At 44.6% G+C, this 21,207-nt stretch overlaps 1 protein-coding gene across 1 annotated transcript in view; it reads right to left on the bottom strand.

Moving 5' to 3' along the window:
• Positions 1-11,168: 11,168 nt before the first annotated feature.
• Positions 11,169-21,207, bottom strand: part of LOC148522930 (uncharacterized) — a 79,629-nt gene continuing 69,590 nt past the window's right edge. Inside the window, exon 4 of the mRNA XM_088473570.1 lies at positions 11,169-11,753. Within this exon, the coding sequence (XP_088329696.1) occupies positions 11,724-11,753 (30 nt within the window). The 3' untranslated portion in view covers positions 11,169-11,723. The remainder of the gene's footprint in view (positions 11,754-21,207) is intronic.

The raw sequence follows: 21,207 nt of genomic DNA, 5'->3' as shown, positions 1-21,207 counted from the left end.
GCATATTCGGCCCTAGGGTTCTTATACAGTGATCAACAACCACCATCTCTACAATCTAATCGGCAGTGCAGTCTTCTGGCTGGATCCAACTCCGCCCCTATCTGGCGAGTTCTGCAACCTGCATGAATGGGCCCTATTACCCCTGGTAATAGGGCCCATTCATGGAAGCACTGGGCTTTCCCAGATGGAGTGAGACCTGACCTAGTTAGAATGGCAATTTTGACTAATTCATATTTCTCTGCATTAGCAGAGGAAAAATCAGCATAGGCTTTCTAAGCCTCACCAGTGTGGTAGGGTGCAAGTCTATCAGCCCAAGTATCTGCTGGCCACTTTAAGCGCTGTGTGACCCTCTAAAATTTTAACAAATACGCCTCCGGGTAATCTGAAGTAGACATTTTTTTCAGATCCCCTGCACCTGTGCTGCCCATTGATTGGGTCACTATCTGCAACATTTTTTCCTTGTCATTTGGTGAGAGGCCAACAAATTTACTATAGTTCGTAAAATTTCCTCCAGCTTATAGTGGGAGGTGTATGTACAAGTGTAGGTGCTTTTAGATCACAAGCCAGTTTACACAATTGTTCAAGTTTAACACAGAATAAGAAAACACTGTTTTTTTCTGTCAGCGATGCAGGGTTTAAACAGACCACAGGAAAACATTTTATTCTCTTTCAGCACTTCAATAATTAAGTATGTGAGCTCTGCTCAAACAATAGGTGAACTTAATAAGACAGCATGAACACTAGCTGGTGAACATACTAATCTTAGTAAAAAAAAAAAGTAAAGTTTTTTTTCAGTACACACACAAACAACTTTTCTTTCAGTGCACAGCAAGTTACACAATGTCCTTAATGTAACTGCATTTTTTTTCTGGTTCACCAACTGTACTCGCATATACCGAACGTTTTGCCTTGTCAGTTACTTTGATACGCCGTAGGTGTCTATAATATATATATATATATATATATATATATATATATTGGGGTGAGAGGAGTTGTCTCACCTGAATTGCCCACATTCCTGAGTCTAGCATAAACCCTGTCCAGTTTGCAGCAAGGGAGGTGTAGAACTCGTTTTCACAGTTGCACAGGTCCAGCTACAACTCCTCACTGAGCGGCAGATGGAGAGTTTAAAACTCTCACATACCTGATACTTTTTGACCTGATGCTGTATAGTGGCCAGTTAGTAAAAATAAGTGTCTGTAGTGCCAGGGACCAATGGCTATGCTGGGAGAGCATGGCCGATTGTGGCTGCAAGCCACTGCCACTGCTAACTACTGAGTATGAGGAGTGCTGAGACTTTTATGTTTAGTTGTTAATTTGTGTTAGGTGCCTGTGTGTGTCCAGGCCTAAGCTCATGTATGCAGTGTCTGCTGCCATTATAAGACACGGCCTGATTCAGAGCCGGACCCGCTCTGAATCAGGGTGTTTTTTTTTTTATTGTTGCGGCCTCTTGGCCGCTCACATAGCTGTGGATTACCACCCACAGCTTTTGTGAGCAGCCATGATGATGGTCGCGATGGTCAAGACCATCGCGACCATCGGGCTTGTGACGAGACCCTTGTGGCAGGGTCTCGTTGCCACAAGCCCAAGAGTGCTTTTGGCTCTAAAAGAGCCAAAAGCACTCCCTCTGACATCACATGTGATGTCAGTGGGGCCGGCCCCAGATGGTAGGCGTTCTCATGGGAACGCCTCTGTCTGGGCAGCCATGCCCCCAGCCCACCCACCAAAGGGGGCGTGCTGTCACTCAACATCGACAGCATGCCCCCTTGGCCATCGCTATCCGGGTCTCTCGCATGCGCACCACAGAGCTGGCTCCGTCATGCACACTGGGCCACCATCGACCCACTTGCGAGTGCATAGCGCTCGCGAGCAGGTCTGAATCAGGCCCACTGTTTTACTGAATACCTGCCTGTCTGAAATCCATATTTCAACACCCTGTGTTACATTTAGTGGCCTGTACAGGAAATCTGCACTGCTGTGTTGCAGCGTAATCACAAGGCAAAATGTTCAATATACGTGAGTACAGTTGGGGAACCAGAAAACAAGGATTCTCTGTAACTTGCTATGCACTGTAAGAAAAGCTGTTTGTGTGTATACTGAGAAAAAAAAGTTACTTTACTTTTGTTTGTTTTTTTACTAAGGTGCTTGAGACATTTCAAAATGCTGATTATTATGTTCACCAGTTAATGTTCATGCTGTCTAATTAAGTTCACCTGTTTGAGCAGAGCACTGATACTGAGGTGTAATTAACCCCTGCATTGCTGAAGAAAAAAAGCATTGTTTTCTTTTTCTGTGTTAAACTTGAATGACAGTTGCTTTGTTGAAAGAAAGAGATATATTTATTTGTGTAAACTGGCTTGTCATTGCTCTTATATAAAATAACCTAGGCTTGTATATATACATCTCCCACTGTAAAAATGGAGGAAGTTTTTTGCAGTATAGCAACTTTGTTGGCCTCTCACCAAAACACAGAGGAACAAATGTTGCAGCTGCTGAACTAGTCATTGGGCACAACAGGTGTTGGGCATCTAAAGAAAATGTCCACTTCAGATGGACCAAAGCATTTAAATTGGCTAGCAGATACTTGGGCTGATGCCACTCTGTACCCCCATCCACGTTGCTGTGTTTTCCCAAACCATGCCACTCTGTGTCCCCTGCATCCACACACTGTTTTCCATGCATCTGCATCACTTTGTACCCCCATCCGTACCACTGTTTTTCACCCATCTGCATCACTTTGGCTTTTCCCATCAGTGCTGCTTAATCTTCACCCCCTCTCCATGACTATATATCCCCATCCACACCACTCTGTCTCTACACCCATCCACTCCACTCTTATCCCATCTGTGCAGCTCTAACTTCTGCTCAGACCTCAGTTGCATAGACTGCATGTGTGTATTCCAATGAGCACAGACCATTTTGTGAGTTACAGCAATCTTATTTAGTGAGAGGGCTGAATCTGCAGTTAACCACAGGGTTTGATGGCATACCATATCTGTAGGAAGGAACACGTCCATTAAGAAATCAGCCTTAATGATTGTAATTTCATTGCTTTTTTTAGTTTGAGTTGCACAAATTCAGTAGGTTTTGTGAAATTTCAGATCATGTCTAAGAAGCCTTAATGGGACATGTGAAACCGTAAGTTTTAAGTCTGACGAGCAAAGCGGGCCACCTGCAGGGCAGGACAACAAATAGGTACACTAACATGGGTGGAGGAGCAGACAGCATACAGCAGGTGTTTAAGGGTGCAGAGGGAGAGATGGCTGTGGGGGCGAGCTGGTAGAATTGTCGCTCGGTGCTACATGCTAAATTTCAAAAACTTAAAAAATTTGGAGTGATCTAAATTTCCAGCTGTCATTTTTTTTTTACACTCAATTAGGATCACTTTTCTGCTGTAATCTATAGGGATATTTGGGAAGGCATAACACAGGGTAGGGGGTAAATTTAGCCTTGGGGTTTGTTTTATTAAGTAGCTATTGTTCAACGGTAGGTGCTTTTGGGGTTTAGGTAATTGAGAAAGTTACAGTTTTGAAACTATAATTCACGAATCCACCATTATAGAGATAGGAAGTTTCAACTTGATGCGTAGCCTCAGTAGGAGTGCCCATCAGTTGTACTTACTATGTCTTCACTTGGGTGCACCAAGATGGCAGGTCAGTGCGGGCAGTAGCGGCGGTGGGCTCGGGGGAAGGAAGCAGCTTTAAGTTATGTCCGGAACCCAGGGGGCAGCAGGCGTTAGCTGTGGCCAAGACCCGGGGGTGTTAGTGGTGGCAGTGGTGCTGGTGGAAGGACCTGGGGGAGGTAGCAGCGGACAGATGCAGGATCATATCTGAATGATCTGTGATACCTGCATCTGTGTATAAATAAACACAGAAGCACGGATGGGATCAGTTAGACCCGTCTATGCTTGTGATTAAAAACAAACCCTGTGTAACAAAAAAATGGCGTGCCCCCCCCCCAAAGAACAACCAGCAGCGGGCTTTGGAGACCCAGTACTGGTTATGCTAAATACAGGGGACAAACGACATAGGCAACCCCCGTATTAAGCACAACCAGCACCATGCTTTTCAGAGCAGTCCTGGTTGCCAAAATATGGGGGACAAATGACGTAGGGGTCACCTGTATGCAACGCAACCAGCACTGGGCTCTGCACCGGTCCTGGTTCTGGAAAAAATGGGATAAAATGTGTAGGGTCCCCATGTAATTACCAGAAACATACCAGACCCTTTCTAGCAGTGGAGTAGTGCCACAGCCAGGGGAGCCCTTTCACCGGGCCCCCCAGCCGTAGCATCACCCCTGACTGCTAGTCAGCCCAGGCTTGGGATACCTTGGAAGTTGGGGACACACCCAATAAAAGGGGTCCCCCCTCTCCAGGGCACCCCAGGCCCAGGCTGATAGGCTAGGGCTATCTCCAGCACCTCTGGGCAGTGGATGCCATGTTGATTATGTAAAGTGTGGTGCATATGAAAATATAAATATTGTCTTTTTCAGTAGTACTACAGGTCCCAGCAGGCATCCCTGCAAACTAGTACCACAGGAACCAACAGGCAGGGCATTAAGGGCCCGCTGGTACCTATAGAACCCCTGCAAAATAAATATTAAAATAAAACAAAGAGACAGTTTGTTTTAATATTTTATTTTTCCGCAACTTCATTTTTTTTTTAAACAGGGTTTTTTTTAAACACAGAAGCAGGTATTACGGATCTTCCAGATCCGAGCCTGCTTCTGTGTGCTGCTACCTCCCCCAGGTCCTAATGCCTGCACCACCGCCGCTTGCACCGCTGCTGCCCACACCGCCACCACTAAGGATTGCTACCGTTTCTGGGTCCTAGACACAGCTAACACCTGACACTCCCACACATTTCCCCTGGGTCCTGCTGCAGCTTACGCCCGCCTCCTTCAACCGAGCCCACCGCCACTAAAGCCAGCAAATTACAGCAAATTACAGCCATCTTTGTGTGCCCAAGTGAAGCCACAGTGAGTACACCTGCTGGAGGCTCCTACTGAGTTGAAATTTCCTGTCTATTCAATGGCGCATTCTTGAGGTAATAGTTTAAAAACTGTAACTTTCTAATTTACCTGAACCCCAACAGGCCCTGGAACAATAGCTACCTAATAAAACAAACCCCAAGTCTAAATTCGCCCCCTACCCTGAGTTGTGCCTTCTAAAAAATCCCCCATAGAGAAAAGTGGTCCTAAGTGTAAAAAAAAATGACAGTTGGAACTTTAGATTACTCCCAAATTTTTATATTTTTGCCCGGAAATTTCGCTTGCAGCACTGAGCCACAGTTCTACCCGCCCTTGGCTCGAGTTTTCCTGCCTGACTCGGATCTGAAATCGAGGCAAAACATCATCATTCTGCTGTCGGATCTCGCAGGTTTTGGATTCTATAAAAGGTCCCCAAGTCGGTGCCATTTTTCACTCTGGCTGTGGACAATGAAGAGGGAGGGTGGGAGTTAGGGCTGGCTGGGCTGTGTGTTGTGCTGTGCTGCTGTTGTCCAAGGGGCTGTGTCCACTCCAAAGTCTTTAGGGGCTGGCTGGGCTGTCTTGTGCAGTGTCCCATAAAGGCTGTAGTCCTAAAGGGGTGCTGTAGTGTTGTCCAGGGAGTGATCTGTGGGATGAAAAAGCCCATCATCATCATGCTTGGGCAGAAGACCAAATATTCTTCCTCTTTGGTCTGGATATATTTTAGTCCAAATCCATACAACAACTGTCTTGCCATATGTACCATATGTAAAGGTGAAATAAGTAAGGGTAGGGATGTTAACCACCTAGGAACATCCTCCCTTATACGTCACCTGCAGCACATTGCTAAAAAGTTACTGTCAAGTTCAGAAACTGTGGCTAAGACCGTAAGCAGTCCAGGGACACCTAAATCCCTTTGTCCTATTGTATCCAAGCGCCTGCAACTCCCTCCTCGTCAATTTCCACCTTAGTCAGGATCGGAAGTAGTCCTGCAGGTCATGTCACTGGCATGACTGATTCCTATCCGGGATTCCTCCAGAGGCACCTGCATTGCTACGCCTACTGCTGCTGCTTTTGCTGCTGGGAGTCGTTCATCATCCCAGAGAGGAAGTAGGAACACTTTTACTAAGCAATTGACCCTGCAACAGTCCTTACCGAGGAGGATGTAGTATGACAGCAGTCATCCTGAAGCAAAGCGGATAACTGAGGCCTTGACTGCTATGTTGGTGAGAGACGTGCGTCCGGTATCCGCCATTAGTGCAGTGGGATTTAGACAATTGATAGAGGTAGTGTGTCCCCAGTACCAAATCCCATCTAGATTCCACTTCACTAGGCAGGCGATACCGAGAATGTACATAGACGTCAGAAAAAGTGTCCTCAGTGTCCTAAAAAATATGGTTGTACCCAATGTCCACTTAGCCACGGACATGTGGACAAGTGGAACAGGGCAGACTAAGGACTATATGACTGTGACAGCCGACTAGGTAGATATATCACCTTACGCAGCAACAGCAGCAGCGTCACCAGTAGCAGCATCTCAGAAATGCCAGCTCGTTCCAAGGCAGGCTACGCTGTGTATCACCTGTTTCAGTAAGAGGCACACCGCTGACAACCTCTTAGAGAAACTGAGGGAAATCATCGCCCAATGGCTTACCCCACTTAGACTCTCCTGGGGATTTGTGATATCAGACAATGCAACCAATATTGTGCGGGCATTACATCTGGGCAAATTCCAGCATGTCCCATGTTTTGCTCACACAATAAATTTTACTGGTGCAGAATTTTCTGAAACACAACAAGGACGTGCAGGAGACGCTTTGGGTGGCCCAAAAAATTTCGGGCCACTTTCGCCATTCAGTGACTGCATGCCGAAGACTAGAGCTCCAGCAAACCTGAACCTTCCCTGTCATCACCTGAAGCAAGAGGATGTGACACAGTGGAACTTAAACCTCTATATGCTTCAGAGGATGGAGGAGCAGCAAAAGGCCATTCAAGCCTATACATCCACCTATGACATAGGCAAAGGAGGGGGTATGCACCTGACTCAAGCGCAGTGGAGAATGATTTCCGTGTTGTGCAAGGTTCTCCAGGGCTTCGAACTTGCCACACGTGAAGTCAGTTCAGACACTGCCAGCTTGAGTCAGGTCATTCCCCTCATCAGGCTTTTGCAGAAGCAGCTGGAGAAAGTGAAGGAGGAGCTAAGATGGAGCGATTCTGCTCGGCATGTGGGACTTGTGGTTGAAGCCCTTCATTCGCTTTGCCAGGATTCCAGGGTGGTCAATCTGTTGAAATCAGACCACTACATTTTGGCCACCATCCTCGATCCTAGGTTTAAAGCCTATGTGGTGTCTCTCTTTCTGGCCGACACAAACCTGCAGAAGTGCAAAGACCTGCTGGTGAAAACACTGTCAGCTGAAGCGGAACTTGACACGTCAACAACTCCTTCTTCATTTTCTCCTGCAACTGGGGCTGCAAGGAAACAACTTAGGTATCCTAAGCAACCCACTGGCGGTGATGCAGGGCAAGCAGGACCAAGTTTGGACATCTGGTCTGGACTGAAGGACCTGGCAACAATTTGTGACATGTCTACTGTCACTACATATGATACTGTCACCCTTGACAGAATGGTGGAGGATTACATCGGTGACAGCTCCAAGTAGGCATGTCAGACTGTCCGTACCAGTACTGGCAGGAAAAAGAGGCAATTTGGAGGCCCCTGTACAAACTGGCTCTACTTTACCTAAGTTGACCCCCTCCAGTGTATACTTCGAAAGAGTGTTTAGTGCAGCCGGGAACCTTGTCAGTGAAAGGCATAGAAGGTGGCTTCCACAAAATGTGAAGAAGATGATGTTCATCTAAATGAATTATCAATGCTTCCAGGGAGACCAGCCTCCAGAACGTACAGAGGGACCTGTGGTGGTGGATTTAAAGCGGGGATGAATTAATACTCTGTGAGGATGATGATGTACACAACACTGAAGAGGTGAGGAATCGGTGGATGAGGAGGATGACATCTTGCCTCCGTAGAGCCAGTTTGTGCAGGGACAGATTAATTGCCAGCTTGTTTTGTAGGGTCCCAAACGAACCAATCATTTCAGCCACAGTCATGTGGCAGACCCTGGCGCTGAAATGATTGATTTGTTAAAGTATGCATGTCCTATTTATACAACATAAGGGTGGGTCGGAGGGCCCATGGACAATTCCATCTTGCACCTCTTTGTTTTTCTTTGCATTATGTAACTATTTGGGGCCTAGTCTGCCACTGCAGTGTCACTCCTAGATGATTTTAGCTGTTTTTATGCTTTTTAAAAAAAAAATACAGATCCAAAACATAGAACCCAAAACTAGAGATGAGCGGGTTCGGTTCTCAGAGAACCGAGGCCACCCAAATTTAGTATATCCGAGTCGAATCCAAGCTGGATTGGAGGTTCCCGCGTTACTCGGTTCTCAAAACCGAGGCAAAACCATAGAGACAGAGATCTCGCGGTTTGCGAGCTTTCGTCTCTATGATCAATGTAGTGTATAAGGGACCACGCGATGGACGCCATTTCACTCCGGCTGTGTAAAGTGAACAGGGAGGGTGGGTAGTGTAGGGCTGGGAGAGGTACTGGTGCTATCTGCTGTGTCCTGGGCTGGTGACTGCTGATCCATTCTGGTCTCTGGCCACGGTGCTGTCACTGTCACTATGCTGTCTGCTGATCCATTCTGGTCACGGTGCTGTCACTGTCACTATGCTGTCTGCTGATCCATTCTGGTCACGGTGCTGTCACTATCACTGTGCTGTCTGTGCTGATCCATTCTGGTCTCTGGTCATGGTGCTGTCACTGTGCTGTCTGGTGATCCATCTGGGCTGTCTACTGTGTCCTGGGCTTGTGCTGTGTCCATCTCTGGGCCCAAGTTCTGGACTCCAAAAAAAAAAAGTGTCTTTTTATATATTTCTATGTGTGTGCATGCATGTTAGGGTTAACCACAGTAGCGCACAAGAGCCAGCCAGCAACGCAGGTTGCACTTGCAACCTTGTGCAACCTGACTTGTTCTTAAAAAAAAAAAAACAAGTGTCACTGTCTTAATATTTTTTTCTTCTGTGTGTGCGTGGCTGTTAGGCTTTACCACATTTGTACACAAGATCAAGCGACTAATAGTCGTGTTCAATCAAAAAAAAAACAATACAAGTATCATTGTCTTATATATTTTTTTCTTGTGTGTGTGCGTGGGTGTTAGGCTTAACCACATTAGCGTACAAGATCCAGCGACTAAAGCACAGTCATGTTCAATCAAAAAAAAAAAACAATGCAAGTGTCACTGTCTTATATATTTTTTTCTTCTGTGTGTGCATACATGGGTGTTAGGCTTAACCACATTAGCGCACAAGATCAAGCGACTCCAGTCGTGTTCAATAAAAAAAAAAAAAACAATGAAAGTGCCATTTTTTTCTTGTTTGTGTGGGTGGCTTTTCGGCTTAACCACAATAGTGCACAAGAGCCAACCAGTAACGCAAGTTGCTGCCTGACTCCAGTCGTTCTTAAAAAAAAGAACAATTAAAGTGTCAGATTTATTTCTTGTTTGTGTGGGTGGGTTTTTGGCTTAACCGCAGTAGTGCGCAAGATCCAGCCACGCAAGTTGCAACCTTGTGCTGCCCGACTCCAGTCGTGATCAATTGTTACTCGGGGGCCAAGTTCTTCTGGAGCTGACAAAAAATATAAATCATAATTTGTCGTTTTTTCTAATATTTTTGTGTGTGCGCACGACTGCACATGTGTGAATTTTGTAACCGCACCTTGGGTACACTATTGGTGATTGTGACACTGCTTGTAGACTGCAGAAAAATAAATATGGAGGACTGTCACATGACAGGAGAGCAAGGCCAAGAACCACATGTTGTAGCTGCCGCCAGCAGTGCAAGGCCATCAACTTCCTCGACCTCTAGGAAGGCCCATGCCCCAGGGCTTAAGTCACGCCATTGAATGGTAAAGCAGGTTTTACTGAAATTAAGAAAAAAAAATTGAAAGGATATTTGACTTTAAATAAACAAAAAACTGGCAATATGCCATTCACTACACGAAGTGGCAAGGAAAGGATAAGGCCTTGGCTTTCTTACTTTATGAAGAAGACTGCTGATTCTTCTGATAGCCCTTCTGCTTGTAGTAGTAGTGGTGGTGGTCCAATTAAAAATGTGAAAGTTGTTAAGACAGCTCTGGAAAAACCAACTATGTGCCCTGAGAAATCGAAATCACAAATCCCCGAGGAGAATGCAAGTGTGAGCCCGACTTAAATACTAGTGTACTGGAGGATCCTCCAAGTTCCAACATTTGTGTGCCCTCTGTAAATGTGGGGAAGGGCAGTCAACATCTTGCACATGTAGTCATTGAGGATGCTTCTGTGGAATTGCACATGGAGAAGGAGGATATTCTGGTGGATGAAGGCACTAAAGATTATGAGGATGTTGATGATGAAGATGTTGGTGCCGAGGATATCCTTTGTGTAAGTAAGGCAACAGCTGTTGCACATGGTTTGAAAAAGCCAAAGCCCATTGTTGTCATGCCGGGACAAAAGACAAAATAATCTACTTCTCACGTGTGGAATTATTTCCATCCCGAACCGGACAACAGTTGTCAAGCCATATGTGCCCATTGCCATGCAAGAGTGAGTAGAGGGAGGGACCTAAACCACCTAGGAACCTCCTCCTTGTTACGTCACTTGGAGTGCATTCATCAAATATCAAAGTGTACGTCACCAAGTTCCAAAACTCAAAACGTAACAAGTCCAGTGTCACCTCCCTCTCTGTGAGATCCAAGCGCCTTCGATCTCCAACACCAACACCTGCATCATCATCTACATCCTCATTCGTGATCGGAAGTAATTTAAAAAAACAATTGACTTTTAAACAGTCCTTTGATAGAGGAAGTAAGTATAACAGCTGTCACCCAGTTTCACAGCGGATCACTGACACCATGACGGCTGTGCTAGTATTCGATGGTGAAATAATAGAAAAATGAGGCTGATAGTGTGGAGGAAATGCAAAAGGAGGATGAGGGGGAAATTTGAGTCCTATCTGACGCTAATGTGGATGTTGATGATAAGGATGTGGTTTGCGTAAATCAGCCACCAGTGGCAGCAGTTCTTGCTAATGATAAAAAGAAAGCCAGAAAAGCAATGTCTTGGGTGTGGAATTATTTTAATCTAAATTCTGACAACAGTTGTGAAGGCATCTGTTCCATTTGTAAAGCCAAAGTTAGCAGAGGAAGGGACGTTAACCATCTAGGCACCTCCTCCCTGTTACGTCATTTGAAGCGAATTCATGCAATTTGTTTAACAAAATTATAATTTGTAAATTAATAACAAGCAGTCCAGTATCAGCTACCAGCAGTTTGGACCATAACATGCAATCTCCACCACCAACACCCTCATCATCAATCTTCTCCTTAATAATTGAAGGTAGTCCTTCCAAAAAATGTTTTGTGGGGCCCAAACAAACCAAAGAGTTCTGCCACGAAAGTGTCAGTCCTAGTGGCTAAAGTGCTTGGTTTGTTAAACTGTGCATGTCCTTTTTAATATCCCACATAACAGTGGGTGGGAGGGACAATTCCATCTTGCACCTCTTTCCTTTACATTTGGCACAATTTGGGGCATTGCCGACTGACATTATTATAGTTTATTAAACTGCCATCCTGTATGCCACTGCTGTGAGGCAATGTTTCATAGATGTCTGATATTTTTTTAAACTGCCGTGCATTTGTGCCACTGCTCTGTTGCTTACTTTAGCCAGCCAGCTTGCTGCAGCCTTTGACCTATATTGGTGAAAAATAGTGAAATCAATATTGTGAGCTGTAAAGTGGTTAAACATGCCTAGAAATGCCTGAAAATGATTGTTATTAAGGTTAATAATACTGTAGGAACAAAAACAGGCCCAAATTATGTGGTTTTAGCAGTTTTTATGAGTTTTTTACAAAAAATTAAGGATCCAAAAACAAAACACGAAAACAAAACACGGAGAAAAAAATCCAAAACCAGGGGAGATCCAAAACCAAAACACGGGGGTCGGCGCACATCTCTACCCAAAACACGGAAGGTTGGTTTTGGCAAAACCAATCCAGATCCAAAACACAAAGAAAGATCCAGATCCAAAACCAAAACACAAAAAGCGTCCGATGCACACCCCTACTGTGTATATATTCTGAAGATGTCTTAGTCCTAGCACATCCAGACACATGCTTGTACACCAGGGCTTAAACCAGTATCTGTTTGAAGTCTCAAAAGCAATACCATCAAAAGCTGCTCTTTATGTTACCTTTAAACAGGTGTTGTTCCATAATAAGTAATATTCTGCAATCCAGTATACTTAAGAATTTGTCATTTTATTAAATAATGAAATAAATAGATCAAGCCCTTTTAACTGGGACATATTCTCCCAGGGTTATAATGCAGGAATAACAATGATTGACATTGTCACACAGTACTTATACATTATTACAATATTCAGATTATACGCCCCTTATACACCCACTAACATTATCAGATAGACAAAGCTTGCCCTTGCTAACTCCTCCTTAGCAATCAGAAACGAGACTGAATTCCTTTTGAGTGATACTCATTACTTGTTGTATCCCTATTTAGTCAAAATATTTTCCTCAGCACAAGGACACATATACGGGCATGATCTCGTCCACTTTGTTAGATAAACAGTTTCCCTAGGGTGCGGCCTTAAAGACATCACACTAGTTTCCATTTAAATCTGAGTTTGGACAGAGACAAAATGGAAGTACCAATGCCCTATTAAATCTCATGTACTGCTTCATTATACAGCATAAAGCATATGTAAATATGGAATAATTATATAAATTAGTCTTCGACACTGCATATATGGCTGCCGCAGTGTCCGATTTAGAATCAGGGCCAGAATATTTTTCTTTGTGAACTAGAGAATGAATATTTGGTGGTCAACATTGATTAAAAGTATATTTTAATATGAGGATCACCAGTGATTAAGGGTAGTAATACAGGGCCGTAACGAGGGGTGTGTGACCTGTGCCGTCTCAAAGAGTGCAGGTCCCTGGGGGTGGCAGCATTGCTGCCCCACAGCACCTGTGTGTGGCTTGCAGAATGCCTGGAAGGGCACCCTGCAGCCAGTAACACTATTGCAGAGCCACCCCAGGCATCCTATGGACACTCCAGGAAGGCAGCCTGCAGCCAGTAATGCTATTGCAGAGCCGCCCCGGGCATCCCATAGACGCTCCAGGAAGGCAGCCTGCAGCCAGTAACGCTATTGCAGAGCCACCCCAGGCATCCTATGGACACTCCATCAAGGCAGCTTGCAGCCAGTACCGCTATTGCAAAGCCACCCTGGGCATCCTGCAGCAAGTAGTGCTATTAATTTGTCACCCAGGGCATCCCATGGATGCTCCAGGCAGGCACTCTGTAGAGCTGTCCGCTGCATCCCTAGGGCACTCTGTACAAAGCTCTACAGTACTTTCCAGAGCCGTGGTCCCGCACTGCCGCCCTTTTAGGGTGCTGTACTAATACTACCCTATTCATAATTTTTAACTGTGCAATGGAAATGATTTTGGATGCATAGGCAACTATAGCATTATCAGGATGTACTCAGAATACTTTAGGACATACAGTACAGTAACATAGAACAACCTGTGTTTAGGGCACTTGGCTATAGTTCCATAATTATAGACATCACAATGTTGGTGGATATGTGCTATATACACTATACTGAGAAAACAAATATCGCACACTCATAAAAAAATGTTTTGCTTCATTTGTCTGTATTATTAAGGTGTTACAGTATGTAATGTAGTGTAGATAAAAATGTAGGCAGCACAGATGGTGTAATGCAGTGATTCCCAACCACAGTCCTCAAGGCACACTAACAGTCCTAGTTTTAGTGATATCCATGCTTAAGCACAGATGGTTAAATCAAAATAACTGAGGTACTAATAAACTCACTAACGTGTATTATCGTGTTACCATATAACAACCATCTTAAAAACAATGTAACTTAACTTCTAAGAATAAAGACACAGACAACAGTGTTGGCGTTTAAATATTTTGTCAAATTTATTTTTGACAAGACATTAAATTTTAGACTATAAGTTAATACTAATAATGGTGACGTCACAAAAGAACGCACAGGACAATAATGACCAAACAGCTCAAACAAACACACACACAAGCCAAGCATTGGTGATCAACTCTCCTTTACCTTCAACCACCGGTCCAGGTGGTAGAGTCATTTCCCGTCCAGGACAATTGGCTGTCGCCTTACTCCATTTTAATGAGAGCGCACCCACTAAGCCTAATTATTAACATAAAGTAACTCCAAGTGTCGTTCTTTTCCACCCAACCAAAACAGCTCAAACAAAATACAAACACAAGCCAAGCATTGGTGATCAACTCTCTTTTACTTTCAACCACCGGTCCAGGTGGTAGAGTCATTTCCCGTCCATGACAATTGGCTATCGCCTTACTCCACTTTAATGAGAGCGCACCCACTAAGCCTAATTATTAACATAAAGTAACTCTGTGTCGTTCTTTTCCGCAACCACCAAACCAAACATCATACATTCAACAAACAAAAAGCAAAAAGAGGAAGGGAGGGAGGGAGGGAGGGAAAAAGCTGGAACAAAGAGGCAGATTTACATACATCACTCCATTATATACTCTTAGACCACTCTCCATGAAACAGTAATTGGCTGCATTAGACCAGCTAAACTTAAAGGGGCAATATCCAAAACGTTATTAAACTGGCAACACTCAAAACACTTGTGGATTAATGTCCCTAAACTCACTAACATGTATTATCGTGTTACCATATAACAACCATCTTAAATACAATGTAACAACTTCTAAGAATAAAGACACAGACAACAGTGTTGGCGTTTAAATATTTTCTCAAATTTATTTTTGCAAGTCATTAAATTTTAGACTATAAGTTAATACTAATAATGGTGACGGCACAAAAGAACGCACAGGGCAATAACAACCAAACGTCTCAATACAAACACACACACAAGCCAAGCATTGGTGATCAACTCTCCTTTACCTTCAACCACCGCTCGATGTCGTATAGCCATTTCCTGTCCAGGACAATTGGCTGTCGCCTTACTCCACTTTAATGAGAGCGCACCTACTAAGCCTAACTATTAACATAAAGTAACTCCAAGTGTCGTTCTTTTCCACCAAGCGAGGCCTAAACCGATGCGCCGCCACCATAACTCAACCCTGTAACAAGAAACACCTACACCAGCAGAAAATTGGCCAATCATGCAGGACTAAAATGCTCGCCATCTCCACGAAAATGAATGTGCATCGCAGAATTGAATAAACACCTGCTGCACCACACTACCACCATTCTACACTACACCACAACCATTCTCCAACATGTACCTCACCACTGCAGTATTTACCTTCCTCCTAGCAACATCCAACCGGGCACCAGAACCAGCACACCACCAAACACTCCTGTGGGCAATGAAAGACCACAACACTGGCAGGAAGGCAGAGCTTCTGCTATCAAATGGATCTAATGACAATAGAGTGCCAATCCAATGTATTTCTCTGACCTAAATCATTCCCAGTATGGGTAGAGGGAAAGAGTTGTCTGCAATGGATGCACAGAATTAAAATATAACTGTTATTATTCTTTAAAATAAGTATAGTATATCATGATATAGTCTGTGAAATATTAAAAGAAAGAAATTAAAGTGTTATATAGGCAAGAAAAATTGTAATTAAAATAGATTCTCGCTACCAATACAGGTCTGTTTTTAATATTTTCTGACCTATATGGTAGTATCCTGGATATCTATATATTATTTATTTAACCTATTGCAATAACAATTATGTAAACCAAATGCCACTCTGTCAGTATTATTTCAAACATTAATTATAGCACTGCGTTAAATGGAGTACATATATGCCCACATACCACAACATAAGTAGATATGTTCATTCACACACAGATGCAGCACCTATAATACGGAAAGAAAAAATACAAACCAAGCAGTTGAACCACAGACACACCATACCGACAAGACATGGAAAATGTAACAAAGGGGGGAAGAGGAACAACGTAGGTAACCAGACGAGGCAAAAAACATTAAAAAAGAAAAACCCGGAGTAAACTAACCATCACGCCATACCATATCATATAATTCAGAAGCCAATTGGGCCCCCGGGGGAAAATAAAAAATTCCTCATAGACTCCTGCTGTAGGTCGGCGAGTGGTTAGGCCTCCGGTGAGCTACATTGGAGTAAAAATAGCTAAACCCGGATGAATATAATGTCGGAACGCAGCAGAACGCCACCGACCAAGGGATTGGATATCCCCGTCTGATAAGCCAGCAGAAGCTGCAGATGAAGCCGCTCCTATTCTAAATGAGTGAGTACCGAACTTCCCCGGCTCAAGCTCTGAAAAAAACAAACAGCGCTGCAAAAACATGACAAAACTGGTATTTCGTAACCGGGAGAAATCCTCATGCATCAACCATGCCCCATTCCATCGCCATGCATCTGCTCAAAGGAGCCCGCCAGCGCCACCGGACATACTGCAGGAATGGGATATGGTTGCAGTGAAGCCAGTGCCTTCTACCAGCCTGGTCCGCACTGGAGCGCTGTATAAGGCCTAGCATTGCTTCCAAGCATACAAATTACATCCCCAATAGTGAGTGGTGGGTCAGCCCTTTTAAATGGGGGGCAATTAATTCGCAGACCTAAAAAATGCCACGTGAAGCGTCATGGCAAATACCTAATTGAAACAGCAAGTATTCAAAGCTGAAAATAAAAACAAACTGAAGGGACTGCAGCCAGCAAGTAAAGCAACATTGATATATCAATGGGACACCTGCAGTTAATTGCTTTAGGGGTCGACCTGGACCAACCCCCGCAGGCCTTCGAAATTATGAAAGACCTGCAGGGGCCGAGCCCATCATATAATGCAAAGAAAAATAGATACGACTGCTAAAATATGCTGTAACACAGCGAGCGAGAGCCATGGCCAATACAGATCCCAAATAAATGTCAGCATCACTCTCTGCAAGCTCTCAAGTACCCGAGCCACCGAAACCAGATATAATGCTCCCATTCCAGCCAACCCACCTGCTAACAGCGCAAAGTCTTGGGGACAGTGCATCCGCAATCCCAATCTGTGTATCAGGCACATGTCTGGCAACAAATGGACTTTAAGCAGCAGGCAACACAGAACTATTCATCCTAGCAAATGAACAACCTGAAGAGAGGATAAACTTTGAGGTCAAGCGCATGCAACGCGCCCAGGGTGTCGCAACAAAATCATACGTTACTCAAGCGGTCCCCCAAGAGTTCTAGAGCAACCACAATGTGGAACAGCTCAAGCAACAGCATTTTCTCAGTGAACCCCTACGTAACCCACGTCAACGGCCAAGGTAAAGTGCACCATGAACCGTTGAGGTAGGCTCAAAAAGCCAGTCACGACAGCAGCATCAGTAAAATTGGAGCTTAGTGCTACTGCAGGAGTACTCCACCACCTCCCTATGGGAATATAGCTGTAGCCAGCGCTACATATGACCGAGGCGTATAGGGGATGCCGTCTTAAGGAGATCCGCTGACGACAGCTGGATGGCTGGGGACGGTACCAGATTCAGCACGGAAGCAAGCCTTTTTAGGGTGACGCCCAAAAGGTCCTGAGGGCGGGTTTCAGGGTAGCACACTGCAAATATATAGAAAAACCCGCCTGCCAATTAAGGTAGGAGCAATAGGCCTCCTCACCCATGCCCCCAGCGCAGCAAGGGCTGGCCAGTCTGACTGATCAATTGATGGCCCAGGCATGGGAGACTGGGATGCTATCAAATGGGTCAAAAACGCAGGCCCGAGATGACCGCGTATGGAGGGAGGCAATATCAGCAGCTGGGTAAGAGGGGGGAGGGGGGTGCCACAGCCACGGAAGACAGTGTAACAAAAACGGACATAGCGGAAGTTCCGGAATTCTAGCGGCACTACATAGTATAACGGCCGCCTGCCTGTTGTTGTAATTTTGCACTATAACCTAAGGAAGTTACGGATATTTATTTATTGTCATTTATTATTTATTTATTAGGGGACCTGGATTAATAATAATGGTGGTAGACAGAACATGCATAGTAGTACTCACATTAATGTAGGTGCAATGTATATTTGTGAAGTAGGAGCATAGCTGAGAATGGAGCTCCCCATAGGTGTCCCCACTCCAGTGATAGCTGCCCGGGGCAGTAATTGCAGTTATATGCTGTGCACCCTGTGGAATTTCACTGCAGCTCATGTATTCTGTCAATGTAAGTTAAATGTCCAGAATAAATAATACAACCTCCTCTATCAACTGATATCAATGATTCAAAGGGATCACAGTTAGATCCTAGGTGCTATACTTAAATAAGGCAGTGTCAAAGCAGCTATCCCTTAATGTCAGATATTGCATCACTAAAGCATTCTATTCCACCAATGGGACGTCAGTGCCCAGCAGAAAACCTGCCACTGTTTGCTGTTTTTACTCTTCACTCCAGTATTCCCCCGCAGGCTTGCCATACCCCACTAGCTCAGTTCAGTACTGGGAGTGTGTGTGTGGGGCTGCACTAAGATATACACTGTTTCCTGGCACCATGGTCCCACTTCTGGTAATAACTGATGCAGTGTTGTTCAGCCAACCAGGCAGCACCCTGGATTGGCAGAGCCAGGACTGCCTAGCTACATGCATGGGAGACTAAATAACTGCTGGCGTAACTGTGTACTGCAGTAGTGGAGAGCCCACCACTACTGGACTCTGCGATATATAGGAGGGGCCTGCCTGTGCCTCTCGCTTGGGCAATCCTAACTGCCCTTGTTTGTAAAGGGGACAGTGCTAAGTGGCAAATGCGGAATTTCTACAGAGGGGTTCCCAAATTCTTAATTTCAACATATTACCATTAAGAGGGCATAATCAGTACTAAAAACCAGCTATAATATACATCATACGAATGTACTGAATGAAGTAATTCCATCCTATACAAGACCGCAAACACAGTAAGCCATTATATGTAGAAGTAGGGCCATCCTGTCTGAGATGAATCTTTTTATTTCATATGTGGGCTCCATTGCAGATCATTTGAGCAAGTTGGGGAATCTGGGGGAGAGCAGAAAAAGAAACCGTGCACTGCTCTGGACATAGAAGTACAGATTGGTCCCCTTATGTATTGTATGGTATATTACTCAGTATTAATAATTGATCCTATAGATGGTCTATATCAGTGCACCCCGAACAGTGCATGTTTTCCAGATCTCCTAGTTGGTGTACAACTATATTCATTACTGGCTTTTCAATTGTTTACTACTGGCTGACACATTTGAAAAGATCAACAGGGACTGTAGTGCTAGTTATTTAATTTGTGACACTTAGGGGATCCTATGAAAAATGCAGCTTCAGTATTATATGCTATATCTATTGTGGTCATCAAGGTGGGGGTGGGGGAGGGGGTTTAAGACAAGACCATAAGTCTCTCCTGAGTTTGCCTATGGTGCTAGCCACAGCAGCCACAACGATGACATTGACCAAGGGCATTAAGGACTGAGGGGGAGCACCCCTCCCCCACATTAGCACACCTTCCACAAAGCTGCTGCAGCAGCAGCCTTAAGGGGGATAGAACTATCAATAGGGGAAACACTCCTGCAGCCCCTAATAACATGGGGACACTGTGGAGTCAGGGACCAGGGTCTGGGGAGGCTGATTACTAGGCAGGATATAGCCACCCCACCCCCAGCAGAACAAGAAACCAGTGATAGGACAGTGATTGAGGACAGAAAGGAAAGGTAAAAGCAATGATAGGAAGGAAGTAGGGGTGTGCACCGCCACTTTTCGTATTTTGGTTTTGGATCTGGATCTTTCTTCGTGTTTTGGATCTGGACTGGTTTTGCCAAAACCACCCTTCCGTGTTTTGGGTTATGGGTTTTGTGTTTTGGATCAGTATTTTTTTGAAAAAAAGCATAAAAACAGCTAAAATCACAGAATTTGTGGGTTTTTCTGCTCCTATGCTATTATTAACATCAATAACCTTAATTTCCACTCATTTCCAGTCTATTCTGAACACCTCACACCTCACAATAGTGTTTTTATGTCCAAAAGGTTGCACCGAGGTAGCTGGATGACTATGCTAAGAGATACGAGTGGGCGGCACAAACACGTGGCCCATCTAGGAGTGACACTGCAGTGGCAGACAGGATGGCAGTTTGAAAAACTAGGCTGCAAACAGTACATAATGCAAAGAAAAAAAAGAGGTGCAAGATGGAATTGTCCATGGGCCCTCCCACCCACCCTTATGTTGCATAAACAGGACATGCACACTTTAACAAACCAATCATTTCAGCGCCAGGGTCTGCCACATGACTGTGGCTGAAATGATTGGTTCATTTGGGCCCCCACAAAACAAGCTGGCAATTAATCTGTCCCTGCACAAACTGGCTCTACGGAGGCAAGATGTCTTCCTCATCCTCCTCATTCACCGATTCCTCACCCTCTTCAGTGTTGTGTACATCCTCATCCTCACAGAGTATTAATTCGTCCCCACTGGAATCCACCACCACAGGTCCCTCTGTACGTTCTGGAGGCTGGTCACCCTGGAAGAGTTGATAATTCATTTTATGAACATCATCTTCTCCACATTTTGTGAAAGCAACCTCCTACGCCTTTTGCTGACAAGGTTCCCGGCTGCACTAAACACTCTTTCAGAGTACACACTGGAGGGTGGGCAACTCAGGTAAAATAGAGCCAGTTTGTACAGGGGCCTCCAAATTGCCTCTTTTTCCTGCCAGTACAGGTACGGGCTGTCTGACATGCCTACTTGTATGCTGTCACTGATGTAATCCTTTAACAGACAGACGCACGCTTGTCGCTGCTGCTTTGAGGATGCAGGTGCGGCTACAGCCCACACATTTCACAAAGACAGAAAAAAAAAGAAGAATTTTTTATTGCTTGTGGAGCGCCCTTTGAGGGTTACACCACCCTTTAACAGACAGACACACACTTGTCGCTGCTGCTTTAAGGATGCAGGTGCGGCTACAGCCCACACACTTCACAAAGACAGAAAAAAAAGAAGAATTTTTTATTTTTTGTGGAGCGCACTTTGAGGGTTACACCACCCTTTAACAGACAGATGCACGCTTGTCACTGCTGCTTTGAGGATGCAGGTGCAGCTACAGCCCACACATTTCACAAAGACAGAAAAAAAAAAAGAAGAATTTTTTTATTGTTTGTGG

The sequence above is a fragment of the Taudactylus pleione genome, unplaced genomic scaffold (genome assembly GCF_031769625.1).
Source record: "Taudactylus pleione unplaced genomic scaffold, aTauple2 ptg000136l, whole genome shotgun sequence".
NCBI lineage: Eukaryota > Metazoa > Chordata > Amphibia > Anura > Myobatrachidae > Taudactylus > Taudactylus pleione.
The sequence above is the reverse complement of the archived record's forward strand: the minus strand, read 5'-3'. Positions and strand labels throughout refer to the sequence as shown.